At 40.0% G+C, this 18,979-nt stretch overlaps 1 protein-coding gene across 7 annotated transcripts in view; it reads left to right on the top strand.

Annotated features, from left to right (window-relative positions):
* Positions 1-18,979, top strand: part of SPIDR (scaffold protein involved in DNA repair) — a 453,159-nt gene that overhangs the window by 416,295 nt on the left and 17,885 nt on the right. For 6 of the 7 annotated variants that reach the window (XM_036925470.2, XM_057498093.1, XM_036925472.2 and 3 more), the window contains 4 exons: positions 86-229; positions 311-370; positions 5,924-6,134; positions 6,967-7,119. In XM_036925470.2, the coding sequence (XP_036781365.2) occupies positions 86-229; positions 311-370; positions 5,924-6,134; positions 6,967-7,119 (568 nt within the window). The remainder of the gene's footprint in view (positions 1-85; positions 230-310; positions 371-5,923; positions 6,135-6,966; positions 7,120-18,979) is intronic. The other variant, XM_057498094.1, reaches the window with a different exon arrangement.

The following is an 18,979-nucleotide window of genomic DNA, read 5'->3' as shown; positions in this document are numbered from 1 at the left end:
AATAAATAATTTTATTAAAAAGTAGATTTTAATAGTGTATTTGAGTCTTTGAACAGTACATTCACATTCTACCTTTACCCAACAGGTGAAGACTCATCTGCCTCCTCCTAGCTTCTGTTACATCCTTACAGCTCCTCCAAATCAGGGACAAATTGATATAATTGAAGAAGACCCCGTAGCTCAGCTGTACCAGCCTCCAGTTCCCCGCTTCTTAAGGGAAATTCTCCAGGTAATGTCTGTTTTTCCCAAGGTCTTTAGTTCCTTTTGCTGTGTTGGTGCTGTTTCCTAATTCTTTGCAACACCTTTCCAGACTGAAGATCCCGGCGTCCGGTGCAGTTTCTATGCCAGGGTGATTTATCAAAGACCTCAGGTAATAACTCTCCTCACCCACTTCCTCTCTCTCTCATAAGGTATTATAATGCATAATGTGTTAAAAAGTTTATTCAAGGATAATCTCTCTTAGATATTAACAGCCGTAAGCCCAGTCCTTGTGCCAGGGTGGCCACCAGCCACTTGGGGAGCACTGAGCATAAAACAACTCAGGCATGTACTGCCTTGGAAGAGCCTCAGCCTAGGAAGCTTAGTCCCTTCCTGACACCTAGGCTGGTGATAGGAAGGAAGGAAGCTGGAACCTCACTTATCAGGTGAGAGGAGGGATCTCAGGTTCAGGGTCAGCCACCCCTCAGAACTCCCAAGCAGTGGAGGAACCCTGAGGTCCGTGAGGCCTCAGCAGCTGTATGGAGCTGTGGCCTAGAACACCTTGTTGATGCATCCTTGCCACTCAGCAAATCAACTGGGAGGAGAGAAGGGGAAGAGTATAGGTGGCAGGCTGAACTCATGACGTAAGTTCTGCAAGAAACCTCTGCTGGACCTTAATGCAGAGGAATGTGTGTTCACCTCAGTCACCTGAGAGGTGCATAGGAATGTCCCGTTGTTCAGTCTTCATTTTCCTTTTCTCTGTTCACCTATTTGTCATCTGACAGCTAACCAGTGCCTGTCCTGAGGAATGAAAGAGTGATTGACATTAGTCCCTCAGCAATGCTTCCTGGGAGCATCCCAGCATCCCCTATTGAGGACCAGGTACAGGCACCTGATGTGTCTCCTACTTTCCAAGTCTGAGGTGAACTGGAGGCTGACTGCACTCTCCCCGCCCCCCCACCATCTGCGGGATGTTCAGTGTGTTAAGAGCTAGGTACCTGGCACATTCCTATCCTAAAGATCTTCTGAGTTGTGGGGCTCTGGCACCAAGCAAGTAGTTCACTATACAGCTACCTCATAAGCTGCAGGTAGAATCTTGTCCTCAGGGATGCAAACAACAGTCTCATGGCTGTTACACTGCATGCCCCTGCCACAAGGCCTCATTTGCCCACCTTCCTCCAGCAGAGACCAGAAGTGAGAGAGTGAAGAAAGCAGGTGTCAAACACTCACACCATAGCCAGGTCTCAGTACTGTGCCCAGTGGCAGGAAGCCGTAGGGCAGAGAAGGACGAACTGCAGGTCATAGGCTCACTGGATGAAGGAAACCTGCCTCAGGGCTGACTGAGGACACTGATCCTCTCCCATTCTGAGTTTCCTGCCAAGAAACAGGCTTTCCAGTAGTGTAGGTGCAGCCTGCCATCAGGAGTGGCTCTCAGTGGGTGTGTGTTCTAAGGGATTTGTGATACTTAGGAGATAGTCAATGACTCAACCCAGTGGAACAGATTCCTCAATTCACTGAAATTCTTTAAACCCCCTGTATTATGCTTTTGCGGGAAAGAGAATCCCAGAAACCAACTTCATGGGAAAGAATTGAAATAAGCTAAGCCTGGGGCCACCTTGTAGGTAAGCCACCGGCCTACACATTCTACAGTGATGGCTGGCTCTTAGAATGGTACCAGGAGTCACTGCAAGAACCTGACTTAGCAAAAAAGACCCAGTTGTATGTCCACCATACTAAAGAGTTAAGTCGTGAAAATGCGACTTGTTGTATTTAAATTTCATTTTGAATGAAGTCATTTAAAATGATTAAATCCACAGTAATTACAGATTTACAATGAATTGCAAAGAAACATGGGGAGGTCCCATTCATTCTCCCCCTGCTAACACTACCCACAGCAACCACAGTACAGCACCAAGCCCAGACTGACAGGGCACAATCCATGGAGCTAATGCTGGTCTCAGCCCTACATATGTGCACTTGCATCTGTGTACCTCCATGCGACTTTGTCGTGTGTAGCCTTGTATTACCTACACCGTAGTCGGTATACTCAGCTGTGCTGCAGACCCCTGGTGCTCCCCTTTAGGGCCATACCCATCCCTTTCTCCAACCCTAACCCTTGGCAACTGCTAATATGATCTCATTATAATTATGTTATCATATGTTGCTGACATAAGTAGAACCTTTGGCTTAGGGCCCACTGTAATGATTTCATATTAACTTGGTTAAATTTGTAAAGACCCTGTTTCCAGAGTAGGTCACATTCTGAGGTACTGGAGTTAGGAATTCAGCAGATTTTTTTTGAGAGACACAGTTCAACCCATAACAGCCCCTTTCGAGACTGGCTTCTTTGAACTAACACAGTTCTGTAGAGATTCATGCACAGAATGAATGATGTTAAAGATTCTTTCATGTGTCTGTACATACTCTGAGGTGAAAGTCTGTACATGCCTCACTCATTTTCTGGTGGGATTATTTGCTTCTGAGTGTTCCAAGTTCTTTATATACTCTCTATGTAAAGCCTCTGTCAGAAAATATATGATTTGCAAATATTTCTAGGGTCTTTATTTGTCTTTTCATCCTTTCAACAGGGGTTTTTCCGGGATATAAGTTTTTAATTTGTATTTGCTCAAATTTACCAACTTTTCCTCTCCTGGATCAGGCTTTTATTGCTAAGTCCATGAAAAGTCAAGTCTCTGCCTAGTCTTGGGTCCCAAAGTTTATCTTTAGTGTTCTTTTATAGAAGATTTATAATGCTACATTTGAGATCCATGATGCATTTTGAGTTGATTTTTTATAAGGTGTGTAGTTCAGGTCAAGGGTCATCATTTGACCTGTGGATGTCCAGTTGTTCCAGCATTATTTGTTGATAAGCTATACTTCCTCCACTGAATTGCCTTTGCAACTTTGTAAAAAATTAATTGGTCATTTTTGTGCAGAAGATATCTATTTTTAATAAAATTCTAGCAATAAGATTGCTTAATACTGCTTTAAATTATTTGATTACTAATGTCTTTTTACAGAAGACTTTATTGTTACTGCTTTTTTCATAAGCCCAATGGTAAAGAGAATTTGATAGTTAATTTCAAAGAAAGTTAGACGTAGTTCATCAGGAAATTGAAAAAGAGACTATGAACCAAACCCAGGGATTCAAAGAGTATCTAAAATTTCTGAAGATGGTCAGAAAAGCAACTTCAGACAGTCTTGTAGAAATCTTTTCCCTTCCTGAAATATCTCCCATATTTGAAATTGTGATTTTTACCAGCTTATCCCTCCAAACGCTTTGTAACCCGCAGGCTGATACAGAGTCACACACTGCACTAGTTGTCATGTTGCTTTCATCTTCAAATGGAACATTTCTTCATCTTCGCTTATCTCTTATGACCTTAACATTTTTGAAGAATAGAGGCCATTTATTTGATAGAATGTCTGTCGATTTAGATTTGCCTGATTTTTATCTCATGAAAAGATTCAGGTAATGCATTTTTGACCGAAAAATACTGTGTTCATCTCAAGAGGTACACAGTTGATTTGTTCCATTGCTGTGACATTTTATCAACTAATTAAGGTGTTGTTTTCCAGGTTTCTCTACTCTAAAGTTGACTAAAAAGTATTTCATACTTATTAATTAAAACTATGTAGCAAATATTTATGGGAAGATACATCAAGACTGTATAAATATCTGGTTTCTTATCAAGCTTTTACTCGCTCATTTTAACATCCATATGATTCTTGCCTGAATTATTATCCTGATAATAGTCAAATGGTAATTTTCTAATTCCAGCATTCCTTCTATATTTATTAGCTGGCATTTGGCTATAATTAGTAGCTTTTTATTTCCCTGATTTATATATTCACTTATTTCTATCATAATGGACCCATGGATTCAGTTTTTAATCAATGGGTTATAATCTGTTACTATTGTTTATCTTGATGCTCAGATTTTCCCAGATTCAAGCTGGTGCCTATGTCCTTTGGACATGTTCCCATTGTTCTTTAGGTGCTTCCTTACTTTCTGGCACAGTAACATGTTTCAAGCTCAACTTATGCTTTTTCTGCTCTGGAATCAAATATCTTTGCAAGAAGCCCTGGTTGATTTTAATGGGGACTGGCATTTAGAAGACTGGCATTTTAATGGAGACCTGGGTACTAGGTGGGTCATTGCTTCTAGGATGTCACTGTTTCTAGCCTCTCAATGGACAGAGCAAGGAAATAGATGTATGTTTACCCGTGCACACATACACATGAACTCCTCCCTCCCTCCCTTCCAGCTTTCCTTCCTATCTAGTCTATCTCTACCTACAATTGTGATTTAATACCAATACCTCCAACTCTAGACCATCACCACTGACTTGAGGTTTCCCCATTTCCACATTTACAACTGCCTTATTCAACAGTGAGAAATCTGTCTCATTCTCCACAATATAACTTACTCTAGTTTCCTGCATGTAATCAACCTCCCAACCATGTGAACTGCCTCTTTCAGTCCAACCCACAGTTCCTGACCATGCAGATCACCTTCTCTTCCCTTTCCTGTCAGTCAACCAAGTGAAATCCTCAACCTGACCGCACCATCCATGCCATTCATGCCAGCAACACCATCTGAACTTCAAGCCAGCCAGGGTCTCATGGCCCAGCCCTACTGAACACAAAGTGCAGGTTCTCATGGCCCAGCCCTACTCTGCACAAAGTGCCTCCCAGCCAAATCCTTGGCCCTATTTGCATCTACTGAGTCCTAAACCCTCACAGACAAAAGGGCAGAATGCCATTTTAATGAATTTGAAAAGGCCTTACAACTTTTGCATATTTAAGAAAAAAGGAAAAAGAAAGAAAATTGTAATAAAAGGAAAGTAGAAAAAAAGGAAAAATAAAAGTTGTTGGAGATACAATAAATGCTTGTTACCTGCTCTCTACTCAGTCTGAGGGCAAGTAAATTATATTCATGTCTCTGTCAGTTTGGGCTGCTGTATAGCAAAATACCATAGAGTAGGTGGCTTAAACAGCAAACACTAACTTCTCAGAGTTGGAGAACAGAAGCCTGAGATAAGCATGTGGGCATGGTCAGGTTCTTGGTTAGAGCCCTTCTCTTAGTTGAAGAAAGGACTTCTTGTATCTTCACCATGTTGGGAGCAGAAAGGAAGCACACTCTCTTGTATCTCTTCCTATAAGGGCACTCATTCCATCATGGGGCTACACCACCAAAACCTCATCACCTCCCAGAGGCCCACCTCTCATGACTGTCACACGTTAGGGTTTCAGCATCAGAATCAGGCTGAAAGGGCTGGGATACAAACATTCAGTTCATTATAATTCCTAACCCTTAGGAAACTAACGCCTTGCAGGAGAGAAGAAAGTGTCTGTACTAAATATAAAACAATGTGGTAATTAGTATTCTAGGTATTGGAACATGGAATCAGGAGGAAAACGCAATGAATTCTTCCAGAGTAGGTCAGAGGACAGGTGCACTAGTGCCAATGAAGGGCAGACTGTACCCCAACCAGGAGTCCTTTAATCAGGTACAAGGTTAGGACTCACAGGGAACAGCCATGTCAAGTGGGGCCTAGTAACCAAGACATGCAAAGTCTTGTATGTTTTAAAATAATTGTTGGAATGGTATCTAAAATTCTTAGGATTAATAATAATCATCTGATGTGATTGCTTTTTAAAAAACAATTTTGGATATAATAGCTATTAAGTTAATAATATTGACTGTGTCTTTGAATTATAGGTAAACAGTTTGCATCTTCTGGAGCAAAGGGAGATTTGGTTGACAGTGACTGATGTCACCCTGCAAATGCAAGATGAGAATGGCTCTGGCCTCCCCAAAACCATGCCAGTCTGTGTGGCCTCCTCATGTGTGCTGGGCCAGGAAATCCTGGATGCGCTGGCTGGGGCTGCCTCTCACTACTTCCTCTTCAGGGACACTCTCCGAGACCAGGGTATGCTTTCTTCTTAACAGCTGTGATCTGGTGACCGATAGTGCTGTAAGGTGGCTCTGTGGCTTCCTGGATGCCTCTATCTTTCTCTGGAACTGCATCTACTGAGCCCTAAACCCTCACAAACAACGCTTCCTTCCCACACCCATGCATGTGTCTCTGGACAAAGCCAACTGCAAACACAGCATGTGCTGTAGAAGAGCCCATGATGCCTGTCCCGGGCTTTCATTAACCCTTGCTGTGGCCACCCTGCAGCACTCACATACTCTGTAACAAATGCCATTGGTTCACTAAAAGGCTGTCTGTTGGAGGCATGCTGTACTGGGTTAGAAGCCACTGCCTGGAGCATCACTTTTTAAAATAAAGAAACCTAGAATATTATAAACACTCTTAGATCGGCTAGCCCTTTTTTCTAGGAATCAAACTAGGATCCTGCCTAAAGTATATATATATTTTTTAATGTTATTGAGGTATAACTTGCGTACCACAAAATTCACCTTTTTGTTTTTAATTTGAAGATGTAATTGGCTTTATTAAGTGGTTCATGAATTGGATAGCATTCCTTCTTGCAAGCAGAAAGATGCTCCCAAAATTCACCTTCTAAACTGAGTTGGAATGTAGCATTTGTGTGCTTTTGCAGCTCTGCACACTGATGGCACTGAAGCTTCCTTCCTGCACCCATGCATGTGTCTCTGGACACAGTAGATGAGCCCCACAGCTCTGCCCCTTGACCCACATGACTCATGGGAGTCTGGCAAAGGACACTGTCTTTTACTGGTAAGAGAGCTCTTTTTTCCCTCAGTGCTTCAGTAATCTGAAGTGTTTCCATTGGCAGGTCAGATTGTTTGTGTTGAACGGACTGTACTCTTACTTCAGAAGCCCCCTTTGGTCATGGCCTCTGGGGCTTGCCCCCATGAGCTGATGGGCCCTGTGAAGCTTGATGAACTGGATTCTGTCACCCAGGTCAACTGCATTTGCAGTGTTCAAGGTGGGTAGTCAGTTGTGTCAGAAATGGTATTTTCTTAAATACCACACTCATTTGACATTCATGTATTCATTTATTTAACAAATATTTACCTGATGTGGTCCAAACACTGGATACATAAGGAGTATAATCTAGCCTCTGGGACTTATAGTCTGTTTAGAAAGATGTCAGTTATACACACAACCAAATATAGAACTGTAGTGTTCCAAGTGCCAACTGCCAGGACCTCACCTCGGCAGAGGGTGGGGACACTGAAGTCTCCCAGTTGGGCCGAGATCTGCAGGGTAGGAGAAAGCTAATTAGGTGAATGGGCAGGAGCAGGAAGGACATCTGGTGGGAAGAAGAGAGGACTTAAAAAGGCTGCTGACAGGACAGTGTGCAAGCACAGGGTCTGGAAGGAGGCAAGAAATGTGTCTGGATAGAAGTAGTGACTGGAGAGAGGCTGTAGGGGCCAGCCCTTGCCAGCAAGTGGGCAGCTCTGTCAGGAGTGTGCTCTGTCATCTCGGCAGAGAGATGGCATGGTCCAGTTTGCACCTCTGCACAGCAGAGTGGAGGGGCCAGGGCCTCAGGTGTAGCCAGCAGGTGGGCGAGGGTCAGGAAGAAAATCTGGAAGTGGATTTAGTCAGGAGAGAAACTGACATGTAGGTAATGAAATTATACAGAGGGGACAAGGCATATATGGCAGATGAGAACATACGACTATCTCTAGACTCTCACTCAGACAAGGCAGTGGTACTGCTGGTCAGTGAAGCAGACATGACAGAAGAAGCCAGCTTTGAGGGAACAGTATTAGTTCTGTCTTGTAGAGTTTAGGTGTCTTCTGATAATACATGAGGAGATATTTCAGTAACTGGTTGGATATATCAGTCTGAACCTGAAAATAACGGTAATATTTTTCTCTTTTAGTCTTAAAATTTTTTAGTGATAATAATACCATGTCCATTGGAACTAGAGAAAGGTGAAGAAAGAGAAAGAGAAACAACCTGTCACTATATACCTACTCTGCCTTACCCCATACACACAGGAGCCCACACATCTGCCCTCTGGAAGGGGCATTTGTGACCTTGCAAAACAGGATGGTTTGCTACACATTATTCTGTCACCTGCTTTCCCCTCTTAATACTCTAGTAGGGATGTCCATTCAGGTGGGAGGATAAAGGTCTAACCCAAGATTAATAGTTGCATAACACTAACTTTCCTCGTATGAATAAACTGTCCCTCTACTGATGGACATCAAATGTGTTCCTCTGTTTTTGCAGTTATAAACAAAGTTGAAAGAAACATCCTTCCCTGCATCAATCCTTACCAATTTCTACGCAGGAGGATTTCAGGGTCTTAGGATTCATATATATTTTTAACCAACTTTGTTGAGATATGACTTATATTAATACAATTCACACATTTAAAATGTAGTATATTCACAGAATGTACAACCTTCACTACAATTTAATTTTATAACATTATCATAATCCCCAAAATACACACTCCCCTCATTGTCAGACATGCCTTATAATGAGCCCCCCAGTCTTCCCCACACCCTGGTGTTAGGAAAGCCCTGGTCTACTTTCTTTCTCTATAGATTTGCCTTTCTGGATATTCCACACACATGGAATCATATATAATGTAATCTTTCATGACTGGCCTCTTTCACTTAATATAATGTTTTCAAAGCCATCCATGGTGTAGCATGTAGCTGCTCTTACCTCTTTATGACTGGATATTCCACTCTAGATTTGCACATCTTGTTTATCTGTTCATCAGCTGATGGACTTTGGGTTGTTCCCACCTTTTTGACTATTGTAAATAGGGCTGCTAAGAGTATTTGTGCATAAGTTTTTGTCTGAACACCTGTTTTCAAATTTTGGGTATGTATTTATGAAATTGTCACGTCATGTGAGTAACCATGGATTTAACCTTTTTGAAGAAATGCTGGAGTGTTTTCCAAAGTGGCCACACAACTGTTGTGTATCCTTAATATTAAAAGATACTACAAAATTAATTTCCAAAAAGTAAGCAAAAATTTACACTTGCAATTCTTAGAATAATTTAAATCCAGAGTAATTTCTAAGAGGGCCTGTTTCTCCACCTGTACCCACCACTAGATTCCTGAATCTTTTTATGATTACTATGCACAGCAGTGATCCCCTTGTTGCTTTAATTCCCATTCCCCAGTCTGCTTGTGAGATGGAGAAAGAGGCCATTTGGATCTTCTCTTAGTGCCAGACGTAACTCAGGTCATGATTTGATGGAGAGAGTAAAGCATTGAAGCCCAGAAGTCCTGAAGAAAGGCAGCTCTGCAAGTCACCTGTTTTCTGGGCCCTCCATTTTCTCATCTATAAAGCAGGGATAATAGAAACAACCTTAAAACATTGTTGAGAATTAAATAAGAAAATGTACATGAGGTTTTGGGAGCTTGAAGCACTCATAAACTATAGTGGAGAAAATAGACATCTCAGTGCTTCCACGACAGACTCTGAGGGCTGGCCGAGGGCTGGAGGGCAGTAGATTGGTGGCCTTGAGACCCAGGCAGAGTTGCTGAAGGTAGAAGGGCATGAGAAAAAGAAACAGGTGCCAGGGGCAGTTGTAAAAGTTTATGTACTGTTGGAGAAGCAGGCTCTATGGGATGGGGCTCGTTCTGGCTGCTTCTTGCCCTGGCTATGCTCAAGAGGTTATATGCCCAGATTTTCATCTTAAATGAAGCAATCTGTCAGCAGTATAGATAGACCATGGTGCAAAGTGGGGCAGGAAGATGAATTGTGAGGCTATTTGGAAGAGTGCAGGTATAGGAAGGCCATACTGGGAGAGCATCCCAAGCAGGGTAGGTGTGCACAGCTGAGTGATCCCCAAGGGTTTGGGTGGTGAGGGCAGGGCACAGGACCAGGGTTCAGGTGGTGAGGACAGGGTGCATGCCCTCTGCCTGCACACAGTCTTCATCCCAAGCCTGCTGGCCTGTGGCACCTCACCAGGCTGACCTTCTCCATGCTGCCTGCTGCCTGCTTCCTTTTCATTCCCTGGAGTCTCTAGGAGCCCAGATTGGTCAAGGGCACAGTGCAGAGAGAAGGATAAGGGAGCTGCCCCCATCTGAAAGTCACTGCCATGTCCCCACACCAGTTAGGCAATAGGACCCTGTTATTGTGAGACCATAAGAACCGCCAATGGCACTGATTTATAAAAAAAATACATGTATCTGAACAGGGAGCTTCAAAGGGGTGTTTGAAACCTAACCCATTCTTAACTATTGCTAGTGAGGGCCACAGAGTTGCAAAAAAAGGAAATGTGCAGGTACTCATGGGAACAAGGAAAACCTGATTTTTCTAGTTTCTAAGGAACCTCATGTTAAAAACAAAACTTGTAGGAAGGACTAAACAAGATGGCGGTGTGATAAGTGAGGCAGAAACCTCCCAAACCACATATAACACAAACATACAGCAAATACAACGAATCATGAAAGAGTGACTGGAAAGAAGTCTGCAACACACAGCCTAATCTGGTGAGAAGAGAAGATGTCACAGAAAAGGATAAACTAGTAATGCTGCGATCCAGTAGGACCTTTAGCCCTTCCCCCACTGAAGCTCACTGACGGGAGGGAGAGAAAGAGAGTGGGGAGGGAGTAGAAGCCCAGGACTGCTAAATACCCACCATTGGAGATCTGTTCTGGAACCACAAACCCATATCATATGGTGCTGTGGAGATCTAAGGGGTTGGAAAGCAAATAAAGGCAGAATACTGAAGAGAGACTGAGATTCCAGCCACTTATGGAGAATAGGTACTCATAATGGGCTGCCCTGGGACAAAAGAAAGGCAGGCACTGTGAAAGACTTCCTAACAATGAGAGGGCTGTTAAAGGGGCAAGGACTACACAGAGGTTCCTGCTCAGGAGAAAGGATAGGTGGACAAAATTGTCGCAGCACAGTCAGCCCAACAGGTTGCCAACTCTCAGGAGCTTCACACGCTCCATCCCCCTGGCTCGCAAGGCAGTGCTGAGGCCCTCCACTGTGATATGCAGCCTGCTGTTCCTTCTGGCCAAAACTGGCTTACAAACCTGCTGCCCCAGCCATTGTGCCAGACCAGCTGGAGGACAGCCCTGCCCACAAAACCTACAAGGGCTTAGCATAGAAGCTTCTCCCTGCACACTCGTACCCCTGGCCATGTCAGTGGAAGCAGGCACTGTACCTGGGAAGCAGGAAAGAGCCGTTTCCTCCCAGCAGGCACTGGTGCCACTCACCTGGTTCCCGCCATTGCTCCAGGGGCTGAGCAGCTCCAAAGAATAGAGTTTATGGGCACCACAGGTCACCGCCTACATGAAGTTATTATTCCATAGGAATCACTAGAAATATGAAACAGCAAAAGAATCTGGTACAAACCAAAACCCCTAAAACACCAAAAAGAGGGCCAAGTGAAACTGAAATCAGTCTTCCTGATAAATATTTCAAAATAAAAATCATAAACATGCTCACGGAGCTACAGAAAAATATCCAAGACCTCAGGGAGAACTTCAAAAAGAGACAGAAACTGAAAAATTACAGTATCTGAGATGAAACATACAGTGGAGGGATTTAAAACAAGATTAGATAAGGTACAGGAAATGGAAAATTAAGCAGAAATTAGAGAACAGCAATACAAAGAAGCTGAGGCACAGAGAAAAGAGGATCTCTATGAATGAAAGAATAATGAGAGAACTGTGTGACCAATACAAATGGAACAATATTCAAATTATAGGAGTACCAGAAGAAGAAGAGAGAAAAAAGAGATAGAAAGTGTATTTGAGAAGATAATTCCTGAAAACTTCCCCAGTCTGGGGAAAGAAATAGTCTCTCAGGCCATGGAAGTGCACAAATCTCCCAAAACAAGGGACCCAAGGAAGACAACACCAAAACATAATAAAATGGCAAAAATCAAGGACAAGGAGAGAGTATTGAAAGCAGCCAGACAGAGAAAAAAGATCATATACAAAAGAAAACCAATCAGGCTATCATCAGACTTGTCAGCAGAAACTTTACAGACCAGAAGGGAGTGAAATGATATATTTAATGCAGTGAAACAGAAGCAGCAAGATTATCATTTAAATTTGAAGCAGGGATTAAACAATTTCCAGATAAGCAAAAGTTAAGGGAATTTACCTCCCACAAACTGTCTCCACAGTGTATTTTGGAGGGACTGCTATAAATGGAAGTGCTCCTAAGGCTAAATAGCTGTCACCAGGGAAAATAAAACCACAGTAAAGGAAGTCGACCAATTAATTACTAAGCAAATGCAAAATTAAATCAACTACCCACAAGGTCAGTCAAGGGATATTCAAAGAGTACAAAATATGATACCTAATATATAAAGAGTGGAGGAGGAAGAAAAAGAAGGGAGGAAAAAGAAAGAACCTTTAGATTGTGTTTGAAATAGCATAATAAGCCCATTAAGTTAGTCTGTCAGATAGTAAAGAAGCCGCCCTTGAGCCTTTGGTAATGATGAGTCTAAAGTATGCAGTGGCAATAAGTACATCTATTTCGATAAACACCCTAAATGTAAATGGTCTGAATGCACCAATCAAAAGACAGAGAATTACAGAATGGATAAAAAATACAAGACTGATCTGTATGATGCTGTCTGCAAGAGACTCACCTCAAACCCAAAGACATACACAGACTACAAATGAAGGTATAGAAAAAGAAATTTCATGCAAATAATAGGAAGAAAAAAGCAGGAGTTGCAGTACTTGTATCAGATAAAATAGACTTTAAAACGAAGAAAGTAATGAGACAAAGAAGGACATTACATAGTGATAAAGGGATGAGTCCAACAACAAGAGGCTATGACCATTAGAAATATCTCTGCACCCAACATAGGAATACCTACATATGTGAAACAAATACCAACAGAATTAAAGGGGGAAATAGAATGCAATGCACTAATTTTAGGAAACTTCAACACACCACTCACTCTGAAGGGCAGATCAACCGGACAGAAAATAAGGACAGAGGCACTGAACAACACATTAGAACAGATGGACCCAACAGACATCTACAGAACACTCTACCCAAAAACAGCAGGATTCACATTCTTCTCAAGTGTACATGGAACATATTCCAGAATAGATCACATACTAGGTCACAAAAAGAGCCTCAGTAAATTCAGAAGGATTGAAATTGCTCCAACCAGCTTCTCAGACTACAAAGGTATGAAATTAGAAATAACTTATGCAAAGAAAGTAAAAAATCCCACAAACATGGAAGCTTAAATACATGCTCCTAAATATTCAATCGATCAATGACCAAAAAATCCAGAGATTTAGTAATATAAGGAGACAAATGAAAACAACAACTCAGCAGCCCATAACCTGTGGGATACAGCCAAGGCAGTTCTAAAAGGAAAGTATATAGCAATATAGACCTACCTCAAGAAACAAGAACAATCCCAAATGAACAGTCTAAACTCAGAATTAATGAAACTAGAAAAATAAAAATAAATGAGGACCAAAGTCAGGAGGAGGGAAATAATAAAGATGAAAGCAGAAATAAATTAAATTGAGAAGAAAAAAACAGTATAAAGAATCAATGAAACCAGGAGCTGGTTCTTCGAGAAAATTAAAAAGATAAGCCCTTAGCCAGACTTATCAAGTGAAATAGTCTATACAACTACATAAACAGAATCAGAAATGAGAAAGGAAAATCACTACAGACACCACAGAAATACAAAGAATTATTGGAGTATAGTATGAAAAATTATATGCTAATAAATTGGATAACCTAGAAAAAATGGACAAATTCCTAGAAAGATACAATCTTCCAACACTGACCCAGGAAGAAACAGAAAATCTGAACAGACCAATTACCAGCAATGAAATTGAATTCGTAATCAAAAAAATACCTGAGACCAAAATGCCTGGACCAGATGGTTTCACCATTGGATTTTATCAAACATTTGGAGAAGACATAATATCCATCTTCCTTAATGTTTTCCAAAAAGTATAAGAGGAGGGAATGCTTCCAAACACAGTCTATGAGGCCGTCATCACTCTAATACCTAAACCAGACAAAGACACCACAAAAAACGAAAATTGCAGACCACTATCCCTGATGAACATAGATTCAAAAATCCTCAACAAAATATTAGCAAACCAAATTCAAATATATATCAAAAAGATCATCCATGATGATCAAGTAGGATTTATTCCAGGGATGCAAGGATGGTACAATATTAGAAAATCCGTCAATATCATACACCACATCAACAAAAAGAATAACAGAAATCACATGATCATCTCCATAGATGCTGATAAAACATTTGACAATATTCAACATCCATTCATGATAAAAACTCTCAACAAAATTGGTATAGAGGGCAAGGACCTCAACATAATAAAGGCCGTAAATGACAAACCCACAACCAACATCATACTTAACAGCGAGAAGCTGAAAGCTTTTCCTCTAAGATTGGGAACAAGGCATGGATGCCTACTCTCCCCACTTTTATTCAACATAGTTCTGGAGGTCCTAGCCACAGCAATCAGACAACACAAATAAATGAAAAAGGCATCCAGATTGCTAAAGAAGTTAAACTGTCACTGTTTGCATGTGACATGATATTGTACATAAAAAACCCTAAAGAATCCACTCCAAAACCACTAGAACTAATATCTGAACTCAGTAATGTTGCAGGATACAAAATTAATACACAGAAATCTGTAACATTCCTATATACTAATGATGAACTGGCAGAAAAAGAAATCAGGAAAGCAGTTTCATTTACAACTGCATCAAAAAGAATAAAATACCTAGAATAAACCTAACCAAGGAGGCGAAAGACCTATACCCTGAAAACTGCAAGACACTCATGAGAGAAATTAAAGAAGACACCAATAAATGGAAATTCATCCCATGCTCATGGATAGGAAGAATTAATATTGTCAAAATGGCTTTCCTTCCTAAAGCAATCTATAGATTTAATGCAATCCCTTAAAATATGAACAGCATTCTTCAACAAGCCAAAATAAATAGTTCTAAAACCCATATGGAACCCCAAAAGACCCCAAATAGTCAAAGCAATCCTGAGAAGGAAGAATAAAGCTGGGGGGATTATACTCCCCAACTTCAAGTTCTACTACAAACCCGCAGTAATCAAAACAATTTGGTACTGGTGCAAGAACAGATCCATAGATCAATGGTACAGAATAGAGATCCCAGATATGAACCCACACATACATGGCCAAATAACATGAAGGAGCCATGGACATACAATTGGGAAATGACAGCCCCTCAACAGCTGGTGTTGGCAGAACTGGACAACTACATGTAAGAAAATGAAACTGGATTACTGTCTAATGCCATACACAAAAGTAAACTCAAAATGTATCAATGACCTGAATGTAAGTCATGAAACCATATAACTCATAGAAGAAAACATAGGCAAAAATCTTTTGAATATAAAAATGAGCGATTTTTTCCTGAACACATCTCCTCGGCAAGGGAAACAAAAGCAAAAATGAACAAATGGTACTATATCAAACTACAAAGCTTCTGTACAACAAAGGACACCATCGGTATAACAGAAAATCACCCTACTGTATGGGAGAATATATTCATATTCATATCCGATAAGGGGTTAACATCCAAAATATACAAAGAACTCACATGCCTCAACACCCAAAAAGCAAATAATCCGATTAAAAAAGGCACAGGATCTGAACAGACCCTCTCCAAAGAAGAAATTTGAATGGCCAACAGGCACATGAAAAGATGCTCCAGTTCGCTAAATATCAGGGAAATGCAAATTAAAACCACAATGAGATATCACCTCACACGAGTTAGGATGGCCAGCATTGTAAAGACTAGGAACAACAAATACTGGCAACGATGCATAGAAAGGGGAACCCTCCTACACTGCTGGTGGGAATGTATATACTTCAACCATTATGGAAAGCAATATGGAGGTTCCTCAAAAAACTAGAAATAGAAATACCATTTGACCCAGGAATTCCACTCCTGCTAATTTACCCAAAGGAAACAAGATCTCAGATTCAAAAAGACATATGCACCCCTATGTTTATTGCAGCACTATTTATAATAGCCAAGACATAGAAGCAACCTAAGTGTCCATTAGTGGATGAATGGATACAGAAGATGTGGTACATATATACAATGGAATATTATTCAGCCATAGAAAGAAAACAAATCCTATTATTTCCAACAACATGGATGGAGCTAGAGAGTATTATGCTCAGTGAAATAAGGAGGTGGGGAAAGACAAGCAGCACATGATTTCCCTCATATCTTTCTATGTTGATGGACAGTGACTGAAATGGGGTATGTTGAGGGGAACTTGATAACATGAGTTAATGTGATAACCACAGTTTTACTCATGTAAAACCTTTAGAAGATTATATATCAATGATACCTTAATAAAAAAACTTGTAGGTGAAATTTTTGAGAACATAAAATTAACCATTTTGAAGTGAGCCCTTATGTGGCACTTAGTATTTTCAAAACATTGTGCAGTAGCCTCCTATTGTATACATATTTTTGACACCTCAATGCCTTAATAAACAAAGTGACATTCTATTTTTTAATAATAACTTAATTGAGATATACTTCACATACCATATAATTCACCCTTTTAAAGTATTCAACTCAGTGGTTTCTAGTGTGTTTATACGGTTGTGCAAGTATCCCCACTAACTAGTTCCAGAATATTTTCATCACCCCAAAAAGTATCCCCATGTCCGTTTGCAGTCACTGCCCATTCTGCCCTATCCCAGCCAATCCTACTTAATCGTCTGTCCTTGTGGATTTGCCTATTCTGGACATTTCATATGAATGGAATGATATAATATGTTATTTTGTCTTCTGCTTTCAGTTAGAACTTTTCTAAGATTGTTCCACATTACATTTATCAGTACCGGATTCCTTTTTAGGGCTGAATGTTCCATTGTATGAATATACCATTGTTTCTCCATTCATCAACTGTAGTCCATTTTTTAATATTATGAATAATGCTATGAATGTTGTAAACCTTTTGAGCGGACATATATTTTCTATTCTTTTGAGTGTATTCCTGTTTTTATTTAGTTTTCATGTGGATACTGTGAAATCATTCTGACAAGTGTGAAGTGGTATCTCACTGTGATTTTGCTTTACATTTCCCTGATGATTAGTGATGTTGAGCATCTTTTCATGTGTCTCTTTCATTTGTATGGCTTCTTTAAAAAAAATGTCTGTTCAGTAACTCTGCCCTTTTTTAAATCAGATTATTTGTGGGGGTTTTTGGTGTTGTATGAGTTCTTAATGTATTTTGAGTATTAACCCCTTTTTGGATATTCATTTGCAAATATATTCTCCTATTCAGTAGGTTGCTCTTTCAATTTATTGACAGTTTCCCTTGTGCAGAGCCTTTTAGTTTGATGTAGTCCCACTTACTTATTTTTGCTTTTTTTCTTTTGCTGGGGAGACATATCCAGAAAAAAAATTGTTAATGCTGACATTCAAGAGTTTACTCCCTGTGTTTTCTTCTGGGAGTTTTATGGTTTCAAGTCTTACATTTAGGTGTTCAATTCATTTTGAGTTTATTTTTGTGTGTGATATAAGACAGAGGTCTAGTTTCAGTCTTTTGCATGTAGCTGTCTACTTTTTCCAACAGCATTTATTAAAGAGACTATCATTTCCCTATTTTATATTCTTGCCTCCTTTATCATATATTAATAGAAAAGTATGGATTTATTTTTGGGCTCCCTATACTTTATCATTGCCCTATGTGTCTTTTGGTCCAGTACCGTACTGTTTTGGTTACTATTTATTTGTGGTATAGTTTGAAATTTGGGAGCATGATATCTTTACCTTTGTTCATCTTTCCCAAGGTTACTTTGGCTGTTTGGGGTCTTTTCTAATTCAGTACAAATTTTAGGATTAGTTTTTCTTGTTCTGTGAAAAATGCCATTGGCATTTTGATAGGGATTGCACTGAATCTGTAGATTCCTTTGGGTAATATGGACATTATTACAATATTAATTCTTCCAATCCATGAGCATGGAAATAAATCTTTACATTTATTTTTGTCATCTTCAGTTTCTTTTATCAGTGTCTTATAGTTGTCAGAGTAGAGGTCTTTCTTCTCCTTGGTTAAATTTATTCCTAAGTATTTTATTCTTTTTCTGATGCAATTGTAAGTAGAATTGTTTTCTTAATTTCTCTTTCTGCTAGTTCATTATTAGTGTGTAAAAACAGAACAAATTTCTGTATATTAATTTTGTATGCTGCAGCTCTACCAAATGCAGTTATTAATTGTTAGAGTTTTTTTGGTGGACTCTTCAGGTTTTCTATATATAATACCATATCATCTGCAAACAGTGACAGTTATACTTCTTCCTTACCAATTTGGATGCTGTCTATCTCTTTTTCTTGTCTGATTGCTGTGGCTAGTACTCCACTACTATGGTGAATTAAAGTAGTGACAGTCTTGTTTCCTTTTCATATTTCTGATCTTTGAGGAAAAGCTTTCAGCTTTTTGCCATTGAGTATGATGTTTGCTGTGGGTTTGTTGTTTATGGCCTTGATTATGTTGATGTATATGCATGTACTTTATTGAGATTTTTTATCATAAATGGATGTTGAATTATGTCAAATGCTTTTTCTGACCTGCTGAATGATCATATGGTCTTTATTGTTCTTTTTTTTAATGTGCTGTCATATTGATTAATTTGTGGATACTGAACCATCATTGCATCCCTGGAATGAATCCCACTAATTTGTGGTATGATTCTTTTAACATATTGTTGAATTTTGTTTGCTAATATTTTGTTGAGGATTTTTGCATCTATGTTCATCAAGATATTGGTCTGTAATTTTCTCTTATTGTGGTGTCTTTGTCTGGTTTTGGTATC

The sequence above is a fragment of the Manis pentadactyla genome, chromosome 3 (assembly GCF_030020395.1).
Source record: "Manis pentadactyla isolate mManPen7 chromosome 3, mManPen7.hap1, whole genome shotgun sequence".
In the NCBI taxonomy this organism is placed as follows: Eukaryota; Metazoa; Chordata; class Mammalia; order Pholidota; family Manidae; genus Manis; species Manis pentadactyla.
The sequence above is the reverse complement of the archived record's forward strand: the minus strand, read 5'-3'. Positions and strand labels throughout refer to the sequence as shown.